Source organism: Rhineura floridana, chromosome 11 (genome assembly GCF_030035675.1).
Source record: "Rhineura floridana isolate rRhiFlo1 chromosome 11, rRhiFlo1.hap2, whole genome shotgun sequence".
In the NCBI taxonomy this organism is placed as follows: domain Eukaryota; kingdom Metazoa; phylum Chordata; class Lepidosauria; order Squamata; family Rhineuridae; genus Rhineura; species Rhineura floridana.
The window spans coordinates 34,707,300-34,728,739 of record NC_084490.1 but is presented as its reverse complement, the minus strand read 5'-3'; the positions used below and the strand labels follow the sequence as shown (position 1 = coordinate 34,728,739).

At 39.9% G+C, this 21,440-nt stretch overlaps 1 protein-coding gene across 1 annotated transcript; it reads right to left on the bottom strand.

Annotated features, from left to right (window-relative positions):
* Nucleotides 1–483: 483 nt before the first annotated feature.
* On the bottom strand, nt 484–20,182 carry LOC133367897 (olfactory receptor 13G1-like). The gene is made up of 2 exons (XM_061591984.1): nt 19,835–20,182; nt 484–1,458 (listed from the first exon to the last, which is right to left on the bottom strand). The coding sequence occupies exons 1-2, from the start codon at nt 20,180–20,182 to the stop codon at nt 484–486; spliced, it is 1,323 nt and encodes a 440-aa protein (XP_061447968.1).
* Between the last annotated feature and the right edge of the window lie 1,258 nt (nt 20,183–21,440).

The following is a 21,440-nucleotide window of genomic DNA, read 5'->3' as shown; positions in this document are numbered from 1 at the left end:
TTCAGTGGCACTTACCCCAATCAAGTAGGTGTGGTCTGCACCCAAAAAGGTTAGTTATGTCCCATAACTGATTCTCAAGTACAAATTATATTATCTGTAACATTACTCCACACCAGCTAAAAAGAATCAGCTTTCTACTGCCAACCATTTCTTTTTTCATTTCAATTCACATTTTTGAGGATGCTGTCTTAGAAGGATTTACAGCTTACTCTTGAGATCTCTGGAGAGATCTCCCTCTTCCAGTAATTGTCAAGTGCCTCTTTTACTTCTTTGTTTCTCAGAGAATATATGAGTGGATTAACAACTGGGGTTATCACTGAATAAAGTAGAGAAACAAACTTGTCTTTGTCTATGGAGTAGTCTGAGGTTGGCCTGATATATGCGTAGATGATGGAGAAGAAGTAAATGCTAACTACAATGATGAATGACAGCCACTGTTCAACACCTCCCACTAACATCAGTGATGTTATAGATCTTTGCAGATTAAGCTTGAGGTCTCTGGAGCAGCCTGCCTCTTCTAGTAATTGCCTTGAGTGCCTCTTTTACTTCTTTGTTTCTCAGAGAATATATGAGTGGATTAACAACTGGGGGTACCACTGTATAAAGGAGAGAAAGAAATTTGTCTTTGTCTAGGGAGTAGTCTGAGCTGGGCCTTATACCTGTATACGTGTAAATGACTGTAGAGAAGTAAAAACTGACTACAATGAAATGGGAGGAACATGTGGAGAAAGCTTTCTTCTTCCCTTCAGTGGAACGGATCCTGAAGATAGCTCTCAGGATAAAGCAGTAAGATGTTAGCGTTAACCCACAGCTACTAACCCCAATTATTACATCTGCCACAAAGGCCATCATCTCATTCAGGCTGGTGTCAGAGCATGAAAGCTTTAAAAGTGGGGGTAAATCACAGAAGAAATGGTTGACTACGTTAGAGTTGCAGAAGGAAAGCTTCAGCATAAGTCCAACATTTACAGCAGAATTGACCATCCCAGCAAGCCACACTCCACTAGCTATGCCAACACACACTTCCTTCTTCATGATGACTGTGTACTGCAAAGGATGGCAGATAGCAGCATAACGGTCAAAACCCATAAATGAGAGGAGAAAAAGCTCTGTTGACAAACACCATACGAATAGAAACAATTGTGCAAAGCAGCCATAAAAAGAGATTGTGTTTCTGTGGGTCCAAAGAGTCTGGAGCAATTTTGGAGTTGTAACTGAGATGGAAAACACATTCACTAAGGACAAATTGATGAGCAGGAAGTACATGGGAGTGTGGAGTTTTCTGCAAGTACATATGATAAAGATGAGGAGGAGGTTACTAGCTAAAGCAGTAGCATAGATGAATGCAAATACCCCAAAGAGAAGTGTCTGTAATTCTGTAGAGGTAGTTAGACCGACCAGTGTAAACTCCATAGTAACAGACTGGTTCTTTATTTCAGTATCTCTGATGCCGGTGTCCTAAACAAATAAATTGAATTAATAAGTTGAATTAATTATCATAATTTATACATAATCCGTACCTTTCATTTTCACTCACTCTCTTTTCTTCCCACCCTTTCTCTGTTTCTGTGCTAAATGGTGGAAATTGGTATCTGTTTGACTTCCCCAGTCATTTGCAAGATTATGGGAAACCAGTCTGACATCTCAGAAAATGTTGACACTGAGATACAATTCCATTCACAGTTAATTAGAAATAAATCCCATTGACATCAAACATGCCCAACACAGTCTGGCCTGTTTTCCCCAAGAAAAGACACACTGGGGTTCCCATTTAAGCAGTGTCCCAGGGCCTGTCAAAAGAGCATCATGATCAATCTTTTCTTACATTTCCCATTACTTAATGAGGATGAATACCACAAATGGTCTCATTGAATGATCTAATGTTCAACCTGGTTTACATCATGTTAAGTAAATGTGAGCATTTGTTGAGACATACTGATGATTTCCCCAGTATGGAAATTCTCTGCGTTCAGAGTGCTTCTCTATGAAATTGTTAATTCACTGTATCTGACTGAAAATGTAATGTGGTATGATTTAAAACAAGTTAACAAATAGGCTTTGTACAGGCACATATATCAATCTACTCAGGGAAAGCTGATCAGGTGAAGGATCCTCTGAATATGTATATGGATATAAATATTTAAAGGCTAATTCATCATGCATAATCAGTTGTTCTCTTTAGGTTGCTATGGAGTGAGCTTCATTGAACGTGGTGGGACTTGTTTCAAAGAAAATGTGCATAGGATTACATTGTTTGAAGTGGTATCTTACATCATTTCTCTGTTTATTTCACCATGCTTTTCATTTCAAACAGGTTCATTTCACCATGCTTTTTGGTTAAACCAGTTTTTTTAAAAGTTCTATTAATGATATAGATAATAACAGCAACAACATCCTCACATGAAATACAAAAGGGTGGATAACAAAACAAATTTAAATTTATATAATCTAAGAGTAATTTAAACAAAACAAATGAAAAGAAACACTATGTAGTTACGTTACTAAATCATCTAATTATAATTCACACAGTCCAATTCTTTCTTAAATTAAAATTTATGCTACAACTTCTAGCAACTTATTTATAACATTCTGATATTAACTTTTCCAATTTCAATAATGTTTAAACCTGTTCTGCTGTTCCAATGAAATTCTTTTTTGTAACTTGTCCCTTCTAAAGCATATTTATTTGATTGATATCCCACCCTTCCTCCCAGTAGTAGAACCAACACTATTATTATTATTATTATTATTATTATTATTATTATTATTATTATTATTAGATAAAGTAGCATAACATAACACATTCTTTCTAAATCCTTTTTCTTCTGCATATTACAGTCACAAAGTATATTCTAGCTTGCTGAAAACAATTCAAAGAAAACAAACATTAATGGAGAGATTCCAGGGACTAGTAATGGTTAAATACTGGCCCATGTTTGCAATAGCACATCCCTAATTGCATTACTTCTAATTTCCACATTCATTCATTTAACTCAAGGGTAGGTACCTGTGGCCCTCTAGATCTTGTCCCATCAGCTCAGGCTCACATGGTCAATGGTAAGGGTCCAAATAATATCTGTTCTTGGGAGTTCATTTGCTCTAAATCTGAATGGGCACTTTGATTCCACTGGGTCTCTGCAGTCAACAAGCTGCTGAATAATAATAGTTAATACTAAACACTACCAAGTCACCATGCTTGCCGCCCTAAGCTCCTGCCGGGAGGAAGGGTGGGATATAAATCAAATAATAAATAAATAAATGTTTTATTTTGTTTTGTTTTTCTGTGTAGCTGTGAACATGATTCTAGGAATTTTTGCATCCAAATAAAGTGATTAATACAAGTGTGAAGAGTTTAGATGGAGAAACTGAATATAAATCTCTTGCAATGATATACTTCTTGTGTAAGGAAGAGGTCATCACTATGGGCTACATTCATGAGGTTAGCATTTACGAAAGGATCATGCTTTTAAATTGCTTTTTAAAAATGTGTTTTAAATTTGTATATTTGTCCTTAATGTTTTTAATTGTTGTAAACCGCCCAGAGAGCTTTGGCTATGGGGCAGTATACAAATGCAATAAACAAACAAACAAATAAAGAAGAGTTAACAGAATGGTTAATACTGTTTTGTTTTTTAAAAAACTCAAGAGTACAATCAAGTCCCACACCCCCGTTGGCAGGGCTGTACAGTGTGGTGGGGACACCACCACCTCTGCACACTGGCCGTTCTTAACTTAATTGGTAGAGGGGGGAACAGAACAGTCAGGCCTTGATTGGGGTTGATGGCATCACACACTGGCCCTGAGACTATTTCGGAGTACAGCAGTTCCCTTGCTAGCACAGCTTTGCTATGGATTATTTGGTCTAATATTAAGTTTTGTGAGCGTTCGTAGCAGCATTTCAATCTGCACCCTAGAAAATGCTCAAACTTACCAGGAGATGCTTCAGCAATAGTCTATTCATTTCAACCATTACAACAACTATGTTAAGTCTGCATTCAGCCCAAGGATTTCATTTCTTTAAAAAGTGTGTATAGTGTCTACCACAACATTGAGACTATTTTAGTAAAATGAAACAGGCTCTGCTCTCTCCCCTCCTCCATACACACACAGCATTTATTAAGCAATCCCTGAACCATGCTAGTGGAGTATCATGTTGGACCTGCTCTTCCCCAATCCACAGGGATCAAGCACTCTCACTGAGTCTTTAGCCAACACTGGAATGAACGTGTCTGGAGCATGGGAAAGTGCCTTGTGATATATTGAGGTACTAGGGGGACCACCAGTGGTGGCCTGCCTGGCTGCATTTTTAGCCGAAGGAAGGATGTGAACAATGGGTGGCATCCCAGTAATCTTGTAACCTTTACACTTGAGATGTGCTTTTAGCATGCCCCTGAACTCCAGGTGGTAGATAGACCCTGGGGCCTTTGGTGGAGAAAAGGTGTGTGCCTGTAACTAATGCCCTGGAGAGACAACATCTCCAGACATTACTTGTGTTAGCTGTGTACTATTGCTGGTGCTGCCTTCAGTGGATAACATAGAACCCAGAGGTAGTGCAGTGGACAGCATTACTTCAGGCTGCAGGTGTGAGATTTTGAATGTTCTCTCACTTTAAAATAATAATGTAAACTGGATAGAGATCTCTTGATTTAGAGTTATAGAAATCCTGCATAACAAATTTTGCATAATAATTATAATGCATAATAAATTCCAGATGAATGAGGGATAATGTTATCACAGAACTAAAAAGTGACTCTCTTTAGATAGATAGATAGATGATAGATGATAGATAGATAGATTCTCTGTTCACCATCTTAGAAACTATATACCATACAGCCAAAGTAGAAAGATGAATGCTATGTGTGGTCATCTACCATCACTGCCTCTTCTTTTCTTTTTTTCTTTTTTTTTACAATAATTTTTATTCAAATTTTCATAAAACATAGAAAACAAAATCATAAAACATTCAAAGACAAAAAACAAAACAAAACAAAAATGATTAAACAAAAAAAAATAAAATGTTGACTTCCCATTTGTCACATATCAAATCAGTTATAGGTCTACAATATATAACAATCCTGTCTCTTAAATCATATTATAAAATCACTTTCCTCCAGTAGTTATCTTAATTAATCATCAAATCTCATAAACATTACTTTATTCTTTCCACAAAAAGTCAAAGAGAGGTTTCAATTCTTTAAGAAATATATCTATCAATTTTTCTCCAAATAAACATGTCAATTAATCCATCTCGTTAATAATTATAATAATCTTATTGTCATAACCATAGTCCAAATAAACATTTCGATTAATCCATCTCATCAGAATCTGTTAGGTCCAATAATTTCAATAGCCATTATTCCATTATCCCTATTAGTTCCATCTTCCATCTTCAATAGTCCTGTTAAGTCCAGTAATTTCAGTGTCCAATCTTCCATTATCAGTATTCCATAATAATCTTGCTGTTGTAGCCATAGTCATATAATAAGAGTCTGATGGGAATTTCCTCTATCCCAAATATTTTCTTGCCATCCATTCTGAATAAGTTGCTGAAATACTGTTGTAAAGTCATATCTGTGTTCTTCTTTTTTACAAAATGCACTGGCTCATCTCTTAAGAGTTTTTCCATTGTCACATGGCTGCAGTTAATTCCATAGATTTTCTCTATATCAAGCTCCATCACATCATTCCAGTCCAGAAGATTATCCAAGCCATTGATAACTTTATCTCTAATATCTTCATTAATTTCTTCAGAGATAACGTTAAATTCCAAACAGTAGATTTTATTTCTAAAATCCATAAACTCCAGATCTTTTTCCAATTCCACATTTGTTCCAATCTCCAGGGCTTGTATCTTCCCTTTATTTTTTCTTTTCTCATCTCTGATCTCATTCTCCTCTCTCACAGGATCCCCTATTTCTTTAAACTCCTGCGTCATTTTGCTCAGTTCAATTTTCAGCTCCTTACTACCCTGTCGCAGGGTTTGTTTCGTTATCTCAATCTCATCCATTATTTTCTGAAACATAGTTACTTCCAGATTCTCAGCCACTTTCTTGATTGCCATTTTTAAAACCACGAAAACAAAGCAAAACAAAAATAAAGAAAAACCACTTCTTATTTCAGTAACAATTGGGTTAATATTCCAGGCTTGATGACATCACAGTATAAACAGAGCAACCTGCCTTATCTCTCTATGTTCAAGAATGCAAAACAAATGTAGTTCCCAGCATCAAAACAGTTAGTGGCGTCGTGAAGAAGCAGATTCGTCAAAATAAAATAGACCAAAAAGAGAATAGTCCCAGACAATATAATATTCCTTGGAATAGAAATCAGGAATAGAAATCCCTCTTCTGTGTATATCTTTAGAATGCACTTCCAGGACAGCTTTTTGCGACAGAAACAGAGATAAGCTGTTAATTTCGTGGATAACAGAGAAGAGTTATAGCTCACCCAGAAGTTCTTTAAAGCTGATTCATTTGACAAATCTCTTTTTGCTGCAACAATTTAAACCAAGTAAAAAAAATAATAGAAAGAAGGGTGCTTGCCTGTTAGTCCATTCTCTCTTTAAAGAAAAGATAAACGTATCGCTTAAGCAGATAGAGCTTGTTCGAAAGTCCGTCCGGCATTGTTGGCTGGACCTTATCTCATAAATTAATGAAATCCAGTCCTCCCAACAAAAACAGGCTTTTGAGGTTGATCTCTACGTTTCTCCCTGCCCGGGAGAAATTTCATCAGTCAAAAAAAAAATGTTCTGACTGATTTATATCTGAATAAGCTTCTTTTGAGGCGGGAGCCCGTCCCAAAAGCAGGAACAAGCGAAGTCACCCTTCCCGGAAGTCCATCACTGCCTCTTCTGACAACCAAGACTTTATGGCTTGGATCCTAAAACAGGTTAATTTAAGGAACTTCATGGAACAGAACTTTATTGTTCTGACCTCTACAGACACCTGCATCCCAGGAGGGTCAGGGATCCTACTGAATGCTGTGAGAAGAAATGCTAGCAGAGGGGGGAATCACACAAAGTCAAGCTTGGATTCCAAGAAATCAACACAAGGAAGCTCATGGAAGTAATGTTTCCTATCCACTCCAGTCTAGCAGCACCCTGTATCTCATCCCACATTGTTCCAGAGCTCCCCTGACCATCTAGAGAGGCATTGTGGGATACACAAGTGATTTTAAGATGAGGAGAAAGAAACTTATACTTAGACCTTAGCCTTCTCATTCCATGCATTCCATGACATGGTATGTTGATGGTGAGGAGCAGCTGTGGTTTCGTACTGATATTGAAAACTGAGATATACCATCTTACTTGCCATAACTACATTTGGAATGGTCAACAGATAATATGCAGGCCATTCAAGGCTCCAACCCAATGTTACACATATCTATCCCAGTGCTGAAGACCTCTACCAAATGTTATTGAAAATATGGTAGAACTTTGTGCACCATGTTAATATGAGGGGGAAGGGGGAGGAGTATATTGAAAAATAGACAAACTGCATCTATGATAAAAAACAAGTAACATATCATTCTTCAACAAAAATGCTGATAGCCACATTTTCACAGAGATGTTGTAATTGTCATATCTTACTTAGAATGATCCTAAAGGCAAACAATTGATTTACACAAAGAAAGCGACGGGAAAATAAGGGAAAAAGTAAAAACAATAAGGAGAAAGATAATAACAAATAACAAATTTAGCTAAGTGAAGTTTCATTTATACAGTCTTACTAAATTTTATATATTGGCAGGGGAAATTGTATAGGTGAAAACAGGATCCTATAAGCAAAAAGAAATGTTGCTGAAACCTCAAAACTGCAACTTGTATGCTAGAGATTTATGAAAAGATGCCACCTTTCAATAAACATGGTAGATGCTGCTTACCCCTTGTTATTTCTTCTATAACAGGTAGTTTTAGGTGTTTTTTTAAAAAAAGTTACTTCCATTATATCACTGAAATATTCAAGCAATTTTGATTTCCAAATAGCATCAATGAAAAGCCTATAAAAAGTTCCAGTGTCAATTTGCATATCACCTTTGCGGAGACAGATTTTGGAACTTCATGCTTTCACCACCACCACCCCAATGTAAAATAAAATATCATTCAAATCCAGTATTTAGATTCAGTTTTAGTTCATTAGCACAAAGCTAAGTGCCTTCTCTTGCAGGTGTAAGAATCTTGTGGGAGCTGGGTCACATAAAATGAAATTAAAATCTTACCTTCATTCCTCTCTGCTGCTGTTTATTTTTTCTTGGCTGTTTTCTTTCTTTGTATAGCCTTGAATTATTTTCTGTTTCAGCAACTGGAAACCTCCAAAGCCAATTGACTATCATTAATCTGAACAATGATGACAACTAGTTCCTATCTTGTTGTCGAGATATTTATTGTCTTAATAGAGCCATGGCATTTTTGGAATCTTTCTGTTTAAAAAAATAATGGGACTATTGGGAGAAAGACCTTTGAGGCATCCCCAAGAAGGTGAGAAGTATTCTTACTACTGCTTATTTCAACATTGGATGCATTTTCAAATACCCAACTTACCTTTCCATTTTCAGAGAACCAACTGTTCATGCGTAAGCACCACTGTTTTAGACACATTCTTAACTCCCCTGCTGAACTCTAAGAAACATAAAAGTGTTTAACACTGGATGGATCATGACAGTTAGGCCATCCAACACACACACACACACACACACACAAACACACTCTTCTCCTTATTCATTGGTCCAAAAGGAGTGGCTAGCGGTCGTGTGGGGACTGAGCAAGTTGCGCCCATACGTGTGGGGATGAAGATTTGCAATGACAATGGATCATCAAGCATTGCTATGGTTAGAGACTATAAGAAATAATAACACTATGTTGCAGAGGTGGTCCTGGGCTTTACAAGAATACCAGGTGGACTTTAAGTTCATAAAAGGCAAGGACAATGTATTGGCCGATGGACTTTCAAGGCAGGTGGCTGGGACTGCAGTGACGTGACCCAGACGTGGGTGTGAAAAGGCATTTTCCCATAAGAGACTTGTTTTTTATTATTAATGTGTCGTATGAATCCTAGAGCAGGAATAATACTTTGCTGTTATTTTAAGGTGGAGGAAATGTGATGTTCCTGCTTATATTGTAAATATGGTAAGTACTGGTTATATAGAAGACATATGGTAAGTGGAGTGAAAAAGGAGCAGTAGAATGCTGGATGATTGGCTGAGCATTTGAATGGCTGGAAGTATAAATGGAAGAATGACAGTTGAATCTGGGTGGTGAATTGGAAGGTGGATGTTGGAGGGTCGGTGTTGTTGTTGAGAGTGAGTCAGAGTTCTGAGGCAATTAGTAAGAAGTCAAGTACATAACAGTAGATACTGTTGTTAATTCTGAGTAGATATGGTTTGCATTGTGCTGATGGTAAGACTTGAATAGGAATCCTCTGCAAAGATACCGACATGAAAGCAGGGTTGGTAATCCCCTGCCTGAAATGTCCTGCCTGCCTTTTAATGTGGATGCTCCGAACCTCTTTACACCCCTGACCCTTCACTGTAGATAGAGGTTTGGGAAATGAGTAAGAGTTAAGAAGATTCTCTACTCTTTCCTGCTATAAACTCATTTTTTACCCAAAAAAGTCATATGTCCCATAACTGATTCCCAAGTACAAAATATATTATTTGTAACATCTTACTCCACACCAGATAAAAAGAATCAGCTTTCTACTGCCAACCATTTCTTTTTTTTTAATTTCTGTTCACATTTTTGAGGATGCTGTCCTAGAAGGATTTACAGTTCACTCTTGAGATCTCTGGAGAGGTCTCCCTCTTCCAGTAATTGTCAAGTGCCTCTTTTACTTCTTTGTTTCTCAGAATATATGAGTAGATTAACAACTGGGGTTATCACTGAATAAAGTAGAGAAACAAACTTGTCTTTGTCTATGGAGTAGTATGAGGTTGGCCTAATATATGTGTAGATGATGGAGAAGTAAATGCTAACTACAATGAGATGGGAGGAACATGTGGAGAATGCTTTCTTCTTCCCTTCAGTGGACCAAGTTCTGTAGATGTCTCTCAGGTTAAAGCAGTATGATGTTAACGTCACCCACAGGTACAGATCTCAAAGAACAGATTGGCCATGAAAGTCACAGTCTCATTCAGGCTGGTGTCAGAGCATGAGAGCTTTAGAACTGGGGGTACATCACCGAAGAAATGACTGATGACAGTAGAGTTGCAAAAGGGAAGTTTCAACATAAGTCCAGCGTGAATGATAGAATCACCCATTCCATCAACCCACACTCCACTGGCTCTGCCAACACACACTTACTTCATCATGATTACCATTAATTGCAAAGGATGGCAGATAGCAGCATAATGGTCAAAAGCCATAAATGAGAGAAGAAAAACCTTTGTTCCCAAAGTCCATATAAATGGATTCACTTGTGGGTCCAAAGAGTCTGGAGCAATTGTGGAGTTGTAACTGAGATGGAAAATACATTAGCTAAGAACAAGTTGATGAGCAGGAAGTACATGGCAGTGTGAACTTTTCTGCAAGTACATATGGTAAAGATGAGGAGGATGTTACCAGCTAGAGCAGTGGCACAGGTGAAAGTGAATATCCCTAAGAGAAATATTTGTAGTTCTGCAGAGCTGGTTAGACAGGCCAGTGTAAACTACATTGCAGCAGACTGGTTCTTCCTTTCAATATCCCTAATGCTGGCAACCTAGATAGTACATTGTCATAACTTAGTTATCAAGACAGATGGTTAGTTTTCCCCTTCACCTCCTCCTTCCATCTCTTACACATACCAGGATTTTTGTTTCCAAATGTTAACTTCAGGAACCATCAGTTTGCAATGTTTTAGTTTTCCAGTATGAGATCACTAAAAAAGTCATTTTCTGTTCAATCTTGTTGCTAACCATTATCAAGTCAACCTACCCTTCAAAACAAAGGGCACATGTCAACTAAACTTCATGCCCTAACCAGTTGTGATTTTTCACTGCTGCATCTCAAGAACTGCCAACCACTAAATAACCCTTTCTCATCATTATTTTCATAATGTTTGGTAAATGTCAACATCAACTAGGATAGGCTGCTTAATGAAATATTTTGTCTAATTTTTGGAAGATGTCCATAGTCCAAATTCTTTTCAAGGATCTGGTTAATGAACAAATATGACTTGACTTCAAATCTATTTCTGACTATCCTTTAAAAACAGGATTTTCTTCAGCTAAGTTCTACTCATTAAAATCAATGGACCTAAAGTAAGTAATTCCCATTAATTTTAATGGGTCTGCTCTGAGATGGATGAGTATTGGACACATCCCATACTGAATACAGGCAGTCTTCTCTATCCAGCCACTAGTATGCATCCAGATCCAATTGAACTGGTTCAAAACCTTCTTAAATATGTACAGGTGGACACTTGAAAATAGGGCAATACATTTTGTGCAAGAACCTGGGGTCATCAGATTTCAGAAATCTAACTGAATTAAGTTGGAAATTGTTGTTCGCGAAAGCTATCCTCGTGCTACTATGGTATCTGGTCAAAGCAGTTGAGTGAGTTTGTCTAGCAACACTTTAGATGGCAGCATACAAGAAATGCATAAAAGCCTCTAATACTGTGCAAAGCCAGATATTGCAACTCCTTTAAAAGGGGTTTATCAAAACGCAACAGCTATTTAGTAAAGGATTTTTAAGCTATTTTAATAATCAACCAATTAACATTCAGAGGGAACCCTTTAGTTATTTGTCATATATTCTAGTTGTGAAGAGGCAAGGAGATGCAAGAAAATATTTACCTTCCTGAAGCAAATATGTATAATATATATTTGTATCATCACAACATTAGTACGTTTGGCACATTTAACTTTCAGATATAAGGCATAATTAATCCTCTCACTGAAGTAAAAAAAAATCTAAAGAGTGCTTAACATTGTCTGGATCAGAACTCTACTAATTGTTCTAGTTCTAAAGTCTCATTATACATTTTCAAAGCAGATTAACAATCAACAAATGTCAAGTAAGAACATTGGAAAGCACCCCAAAACAAAACACTATGCACAAGTTATCGTAATTTTGAGATGATGCAAACATAACTTGTTGCAACCATAATTAAACAACACCACAAAGATGCCACCCTCAGCTCCATTGGCAGGAATATTTATCTAGGAGGAAATAAATAAATGCATGCATTTTAATGTATGAATAATGATAATAAATTTGTGAATTGTCAAACAAATAACAATACTCTGTGCTGTGAGGAAGCCAAAGTATTTATTTTTCATTTTTTACTGATTCATTGTCAAATCATCTAAGCAGTTTATAATATTTTGGTAAATGGCTTCCTAAGTTGTTTTTTGTAATGATAGCATTGTATTGCATGTGTAAAATGAAGGCCTACAGTTAACAGATTTGAAACACTTGGAACATAATCCTAACCTCCCAATGATGATGTCTAGAGGGAGGTCATGACTGGTTCGTCCCTTCACTGTCCTACACCAGAAAGGAGCCTAGGCAAGCAAACAGCGACCACTGGAAGTGTCTGCACTGGCTGTGTCAGGCAGAAAGCTCTGAAACTGGGTGTTTTCTTACTGCAGGGATAGAGTGCTGGCAGCTTTCGATTTACTTGAACTGAAGCTCTGCAGACTCTCCCTGATTTTTGTACCCTTCAGCCACTCTAACAGGTGGGGAATGATCCGCTCCTTATGTCTTAGGCAGTGTGAGCCTGCAGGGCTTGCAATTCACCTGTGGATCCACTGATCTCTTAGATAGGGATAGCGTGTTGGCAACTTTGGATCCATTGGAACTGAAACTCTGCAGACCCTCCAAGAACTCTGATATTGTGGCACTTCAGCCAGTCTAGCATGGAGCTGGCACAGCAGGATGGAATTGTGCCCACCTTATGTCTTAGCCAGTATGAGCCTGCAGGGCTTTCAATGCACCTGTGGATGCACTGAACTCTGTTCCCCAACTGAACTCTGAACTGCTCTGTTGTTCTATTTCTAAGTTAACCTAAGAATTACAAACATTCCACAAGTAGCATAGCCTCTTTCAAGCTGGAGTCAGAGCATGAGAGATTTACAAGTGGGGGAAGATCACAGATGAAATGACTGATGATGTTAGAGTTGAAGGACAGTTGCAGCATAAGTCAAGTCTGAACTGCAGAACTGACCATTCCTATGACCTACACTCCAATGACAAAACTAACACACACTTCCTTCCTCATGATGCTTGTGTACCGCAAAGGATGATAGTTAGCAACATTGTGGTCAAAAGCCACACATCTTTCCTTTCCAACATTGCCAAGCCTGGCTGCAGGAGGAGGAGGTGGACTACCTGCGCAAGGCTCCCACAGCCAAGCTGCTCCTCTCTTGGCATCATGCTGCACTGGTGCACTGGCCGGAGGCTTGCCTGAACCACTGGGGGCATGCCATCAGCCTTGAGCAGTTCTGCGAGGCCCTCGAGGCCCACGCCAGGCTCGCCCAAGCCACCGCTGCTGCCACTGGGGCAGGAGGAGGCACAGGACCTGGAGGGGAAGCCGCAGCAGCCACCACAGCAGCCGCCGAGGAGCACGTCTGGAGTGAAGAGACTGATGCCATTTGATAATCTGGGTTGGGGCAGTTAGTGGTGGCTGGACTAAAATCCACTCTGAGTAGCATGGCATCGCTAACCCACCGTCACAGTCACCATGGAAAAAGGATCTCTCCTCGACTTCCCAGGAGGATCGCTCCGCTTGTGCTTGCCTCTAAGACGAGCTCTTGTCTCAGAGGAAGCTTTTTCAGTTTTTAAAACCAGTCAGAAGGTTTTTTTTGACTGGGAAAAATTTCTCCCAGGCAAGGGAGAAACGTAGAGATTATCCACAGAAGTTCCGTGGTGTTTGTTGGGGGCTGGAATTCATCAGGATCATCTATGAATGAAGGTCTAGCCAGCAAGCGTCGGACGGAGCTAGGGATTACAACAAGCTCAAACTGATTAAGCGAGACTTTTTTTTTTCTTCAAAGAAAAACGTTCTAACAGGCAAGCATTCTTCTGTCTATTATTATCTAGCTTAAATCGTTATAGCAAAAGAGATTTGTCAAGGAATTAGCAACAAGAATTCCTGGGTGAGTTATAACTTTCTCTTCTACACTCGGAACTAGGAGGAAGAAAATTGAAAAAACCTATCTTTGTTTTTATTGCAAAAAGCTGGCATGGAATTGGGCATTATAAAGATATAAACGGATGAGGGGCATCTGATTTGAAGAGAGAAGATTTGATTTATTTGATATTTGAATTTTATATGTCTGGGACTATTTTTTCTGGTCTACTTCTTTTTAACGAATCTGCTTATTCTTTATGCCACTAATTATTTGGATGCTGTGAACTAAATTTGTTTTGCACTTTTGGACACATAAGAGATAAGGCAGTTTGTGCTGTCTAGAGGACTGATGTCATCAGGTTTGGAAGATTAACTCTTTTGTGACTGGAAAAAGAAATGAACTGTTCTTTGCTTGGGAATAGTGGCTATAATTGGAAATTGAAGGTGTTTTGTTCTTTGGGTTTTAAGAATGACAATCGAGAAGGTGGCTGAGACCCTGGATGTACAGGAAGGGATTTCCTCTCTAGATATGTTTCAGAAAATAATGAATGAGATTAAGCTAATCAAACAAGAGATGAGACAGAGCAGACAAGAGATGAAAATTGAATTTGGCAGAATGAGACAGGAGCTGACAGAAATAGAGGATTCTATGAGAATGGAGGTAGATGGGACCAAAGATATAACTGGACAAATAAAAGGAGATGAAAGAAAAATTAAAGGGAAGGTTCAAGCCCTGGAGATTGGAACAGATTTATTAAATATGGACTTGGAAAAAGATTTGGATTTTATGGCTGTGATGGATCCTGGAGACAAATATTACTGTTTGGAACTCAGCGCTGTCCCTGAAGGAATTGGTGAAGAGATTAGAGATAAAGATATCATCGGTTCGAAAAAATTCCTGGACTGGAAGGATTTGATGGAACTTGAAATGGAGAAAGTTTACAGAATTAATTCCAGATTTGTGACAATGGAAAAACTTTCAAGAGATGTGCTAGTGCATTCTGTAAAAAAGAGGAACAGAGATGAGGCTTTGCAACAATATCTCAGTGATACGTTCGGAATTGATGGCAAGGAAATATTTATGATGAAGGAAATTCCTATCAGACTCTTATTATATGACTACGACAGCAAGATTATTGGGTGCGCAAAGATGGAAGATGGAAGATGGAATCAACACGGATAATGGAAGAAGAGCTATTGAAATTACTGGATTTAGTAGACTTGAAGAGATGGATTAATTGACATGCCTATTTGGAGAAAAATTGATGGATATATATCTCAAGGATTGGAAGCTTCTCTTTGACTTTTTGTTGAAAGAATAAAATGATATGATGTTAATGTGATTTGATACCAATTAAGATAACCACTGGAGGAACGTGATTTTATAATCTATTAAGAGACAGGTTTGTTATATATTATAGACTTATAGCTGATCTATGATAAATCGGAAGTCAATAGTTTTTATTGTATTAGTTATTAATTTGTTCTTTTTCTTTTTGTTTTATTTTGTTTTTGAAAATTTGAATAAAAATTAATGTTAAAAAAAAGGAAAAAAAAGAAAAAGGATCTCTCCTCCAGGTCTTTCCCTCAAGATGCATTTCTTTGGACTTCTCCTGTGCCCATCCTTCTTCTCACCCACATTTATTTATGTTTTGGTTACTGTAAATTGTATTGTTTTATTGATGTATTTCAAAGTATTTTGATGTATTGATGTATCCCATTGATGTACTGATGTATTTTTATATTTGTGGCTTTTTGTAAGCCGCCTTGAGGGCCTTTTGGCCAAAAGGCAGGGTAGAAATAAATAAATAAATAAATAAATAATGTGAGAAGTAGACATTCTGTTGCCAAGAGCCATATGAATAAATACACTTGAGTGATACATCCATAAAAAGAGATGGTTTTTCTGTGGGGTCCAAGGAGTCTAGAGCAACTTAGGAGTTATAACTGAGATGGAGAATACATTCACCAAAGTCAAGTTGATAAGCAGGACGTACATGTGAGTGTGGAGTTTCCTGGAAGTACATATGGCAAAGATGAGGAGGATGTTTCCTGCCAGTGCTGGAGCATGTATGAATATGAAGAATGGAAAGAGAAGTGTCTACAGTTCAGGGGAGTTGTTAAACCAATCAGCAGAAATATATCTGACCGGTGCTTTATTTCAATGTGCTTAATCTAGTGGCCTAGACAGACAAATAGTATGTTGCTGAATAATTTTTCCAGATTCATATTTAGTTGATTCATCTATTTGCAGACATATTTGGGAAATGAAGAGGCGAGACAAGATGAAGTATGGCTAAATCAAGCGTCACACTGAGTTAAATAAAGCCAATTAAGTGATTGATTGTATAAAAATGATCTGCAGAGAAAAGTGCAGGACAGAATTCTTAACCACTCGGGTGAGGACACCCTGACATGAAAAGGAGGGTGGACCAAGCCCAGTCCTCCTCTCTGGGACCCAACCCCGCAGGAGGGTTAGTGAGGCCTTCCTGCTCCATCTCCTCCCAGGGCCTCACAAAGTCCCTCTTTCCCCACCTATGTTGAATAATTTCTTGCAGGACACTTTGCAGATCAATCAGAAACATAACATTATCCAAGTCTGACATATGAACTCTGGCTGGCTAATAAAGATCAGCCCTGCCACACTTCACCTCTGGGTGGTGTATTACCTCACCCTGCCAATCAGCAAGAGCAAGCCAGACCTCTCTATTTACTTTCTTATTAGTTTTCTTCACACTCCTGGGGACAATTTCCACCATCCAAATCTTCCTGGGGAGAATGTCAGAGCAAACAATCACAGTCCCAAGCCACCATCTACTTATGGCCTCAAAGTCCAGGCAAGCCTGAATGATAAGAGTTTTCCCCTTCAACATTGTGTGTCTGGTCTGCAACACCCTCCTCTTGGCCAAGAACACCATGCTGTGGCCACATATGAGTACCTTGGCTCACTCCAACACCTTCCAACCTGTTAAAACAGAAACAACAATTAGCAATATTCTCACTAGCACAATGGTTAATGAGTGCCCTTGACTGGATGACATAAGCCTGGAAAGCACCTGATTGCCAGCACCACCTGTATTGCTGTGCTCCCAAAGCCCAAGGTAGCAGCCATAGAAGTTGCACCAATTCTGAAAGAGTGTGTACCAAACTGACTGGAGTCCAAACCCAAACTTGACAAGGCCTGTCTGGCCATGGACCAAGACTGAAACTTAGTTAAAGGCTGACAAACTTGATGACAAAATAGCAACCCCCCAAACTTACCCCTAAGCGGCAAAAATGACCCTAAGGACTGGACTGGACACAGCCAATCTACAGGAAAGAGCCTAAAATGATGACAGACTCTCAGCCCCTCTGGTCAGCTTCAACTTGCTCAGCTGAATCCAAACATATTTTATCTTTTTGGCACCAGGTCAAGACTTTCCTCTTCTCCCAGGCATTTTAGCATGTGTTTTAAATTGTTTTTACATTGTTTTAAATTTTAAAATTGTGTTTTAAATAGTTTTTAAAATATGTGTTTTAACTTGTATATTTGTTTTAATGTTTTTGATTGCTGTAAACCACCCAGAGAGCTTCGGCTATGGGGCGGTATTCAAGTGCAATAAATAAATAAATAAACACACCTGCCACTGTCCATAATATCACTTACCTGCAAAGCCCAACCAGACCTGTCATTATTAGAAGAGGAATTCTAGCAATACAAAAACCCAGAGCTTGGAAAAGTTACTTTTTTGAACTACAACTCCCATCAACCCAATCCAGTGGCCATGCTTCAAAAAGCCCCCCAAAACACTCTAACAGCAGCTGCATGAAATAAAACTGTTTAATAGCTGTAACTACATTAAGATGCCTAATGGTCTTCACATAAAGGCCCTGCTGCTGAAGAACCATGCAAAATTCATTCACCTGGTCGACCAGGATAGGCCAGAGGAGTAAATACCCCCTGCTCAGATGAAAAGTGCCAATTTCACTACCTAATCCTAAGCAGGAGTTTCTTGTGCTGGTGGCAATGAATAACATTATGGCCTTCTCAGGTTCAAACTGCCAATTTCCCACAGTGCCACCAGCATTGGCTCCGGTTGAAGCCTGGCTAAATGGGCCAACTCCAAAAACCATGGTATCTGATGGTGGGAAAGGGCATCAGTCATGCAGTTGTCCATAGCAGGAATGTGGCAAGCAAGAAAAAGAATATTAAATTTAAGGCATTGGGTTACAAAAAGTATGCACCAAAACCATCACTCTAGTGTTCCTAGAAGTAAGAGAGTTTATAAGATGCACCACGTCACACCAAAACTGCATCACAGAGTTAGCCAAATCATCTGCCCATAAATGCACAGCAACCACTATGGTGAAGAGCTCTAAAAATGTCAGATCCCTGGTAATGCCAGCCTCAGCCCATGCCACCGGCCATGCCTCTGCACATCAGCTATCACAAAAAATAACTGCAAAACCTAAAACCAAGAGGCATCAGAGTGAGTTTGCTAGTCTACCTCCAAAAATGTCAAAAAGAAACCCCATTGAATTCATCCAAAAATGGTGACCAGAGTAACAAATCGTCCCTCATGTCCTGGGTAATGCTAACCTGATAGTGAGGTTTACTGAAGCCCTTTATCAGATCATAAATCCTACGCAGAAATGACCTCCAAGTGCTATACACAACATTTAAATGCCCTACCAATTCCTGAAGCTCCCTAAGGGTAACCTTCTTGGTGCCCCTCATGCTAGCAACCCTGTGTTTCACCTCCCCCAACTTCATTGCTAGTAGAGGTAAGCACAGGCAAAGGGCACTCAGTTTTCTCTTTGGCCAACGGCACCCCTAGCTCAGCAGCTACCTGCCCAAATGAAAACATAAGCTGAAAACACTGTTGTGAGCCAGCAGGACCAGCAAAAAGAAAATCATTAAGTTAATGCATTATTGCAGTAGAGCCAGCCCTCCTCCTGAGAGCCCACTCAAGGAATGTACTAAAGCATTCAAAAGCTGGACACGAAATAGAACATCCCATGGGCAGAGCTCGATCTATGTAAAACAAAGCCTTAAAAGAACCCCCCCACAGATCAAAGTCCAAAGGGTGGACGGGCAGGAGGTGGAATGCCAACTTGATGTCACACCCATGAGAGCGCCCGGGATGAAACAGTGAACCATAACAACTGCGCTGTCAAAGGAAGTGTAATGTACCAAACATGAATGCTCGGGAATAGAATCATTCACTGACTGCCCCCTAGGGTAAGGCGGATGATGAATGAGGTGATGTTGCTCAGGATCTTTCTTAGGAACAATGCCCAAAAGGGATACCCTCAAAGTGGGCATAGGAGGGTAGTCAAAGGGAGCTGGTACCCTACCTTCACCTACATCCTTATCTATTTTCTCCTGTACCACTAGTTCCATTCCAACAACAGACTTCAGATTCCCAGACATGTAGGGCTTATGCTCCCCAACAACTGGAATCCTGAAACCATAACAAAAACCTTCCCCCAAGTACACCACATCAGCCCACTTGGTGTACTGACAGAGCCAAGCCAAAGATCACTGAATATTAATTGGGTGGGTCCCCTTACCTGAAGGCTGCCCTCCAGTTCCGGACTTTTTTTCTTTCTGTATACTCCTAAACCTCCAAGCTCTAGAGCAACAGTCAAGGGATGGGAGCCAGCACAGAAGGAACACTTGTGTCTAAATTTACATGGTTTCCTGTTACAGAAGTCCTTAGCACTGAACTCCCAACAGAGCAGGTGGGGTTGAACTCCCTGCCCCGTAGACACATGGGAAGGCACCATAGTGGAAGACTTACCCAGCAAATGCCTGCTGTCCGCACTACTGCCCTGCACAGGTTCTGCAACCACAACTCATGGTCCTTCCAGTTCCATTTTAAACTCACATCAACTGCCGCCCTCATCCTAACAGATTCATCATAGGCCAACCATGCTGACCCCATGAATTCAGTATGGGTCCTAAAGATGATGTCCAGTATTTCACTAAAGCCGCCACCCTCATAGGCTGGTGCTGAATCACTAGCCCTATGTAGATTAGGAATCCTGTCATCCAAATTACGCCAGGTCCCATCAACCTTTATCTTTTTAAACTTCTCATTTCTCTCATCCTGATTATCCTTTTCCTTCTGCTCGGGCTCACGGTACATCAAAGAAACAACATTTATGTATTATCCCTTCCAAATATACTCCCTTGTTGCCAACAACAAATGGGCCCCAAGAGGATCAGTTAACTGTCCAAATGGAACAGCTCCAGCCTAAACAGAAGACAATGGATCTGTGGTAAAATGGGCTGCCCTGGTAACAGGAGAGCCCCCGGGGGTGCAAATCTGTCAACAGGTATCACTCATAGGCTGCTGCTGGGAAGAAGGAGAAACACCATATATGGCAGGTATTGTCTCTGAGTACAGCGGATAAGGCCACCATGAGTAGCACCCCATGGCATAACCAAGGAACCTATCCAAGGCCCCCAGGAAATCCCCACACATTAACATGAGGAGTAGACTCACCAAAACCAGGATGAACTGCAATGGCCTCCACTTCAGGAATCCCTGCCACCACCCACTCCACCTCAAATGCCGAACACACTGGGGCAAACTGGCTCGATGACTGCTCCAAAGCAGCTAAACAGTCCAAAACAGATTTTCAGTCATTATCAGACAAGCCACTTTTATCCTGTTTATCTCTAACCACCTTAGCTCTTTTTCGGGTATTCTCCTAAGGTTCCCTGTTCAACCTCTCCAGAGACTCAATACGGGCTAACACTGAAGCCCTATTAGGCCCCTCATCCTTGGAGGATGACAGTTCCTGAGATGAAGGAGGTAGGTGCTGAGCTGGATGCTTTGGGGCCTTGCCTTTTCCCTTAGGACTGCCCTTGCCGTTCTTAGGAGGCATGTCTCACAACAGTATCAACAACTGCAGTAACAATAACAACAACAACAACAATAAAGCCAGCACCCAGAATCACCAACTTCCAGCCACGAAGGCAGACCTAGGAACTATCCAGGCCTATTACAGACCCAATGACCTTCCAGAAATGGCTGTCCACTGTGCTACTGTCATGAGCCAAGCCATGAGGGTTAGACGAAGGTGACATGGAAGATGAGGACTTGAACTGGAAACCAGGGGTGGGGGTAGACAGCAGGGTGGACTCTCAGGGCGCCCCAGCCCCCATCCTTGACAGTTCAGCCCCCTCTGTTCCTGACCTCTCTGTGGAAGCATCATCTGGTTTGTCAGACTGCCTCCAATTGGACACACACCCGCCACCCACACCTGAAGTGCAGCCCATGATGTCAGATATTTCCCAGCCAAGTGCTACACTGTTTCCCTCACCTACATTGACTGTTAGCAGCTCCCCTCCATCTTAGGGGGAAGTCAACATGAAACCACCTTTGCTCCATGTTCAGA

What these genes read in the sequence shown, in the direction of transcription:
- LOC133367897 (XM_061591984.1), bottom strand. Translation starts at nt 20,182, where the DNA reads ATGTACCGTGAGCCCGAGCAGAAGGAAAAGGATAATCAGGATGAGAGA. An exon ending in GGACAGCAGGCATTTGCTGG is followed by an intron (nt 1,459 to 19,834) that starts GTAAGTCTTCCA and finishes TTATTTGTTTAG; the next exon opens with GACACCGGCATCAGAGATAC.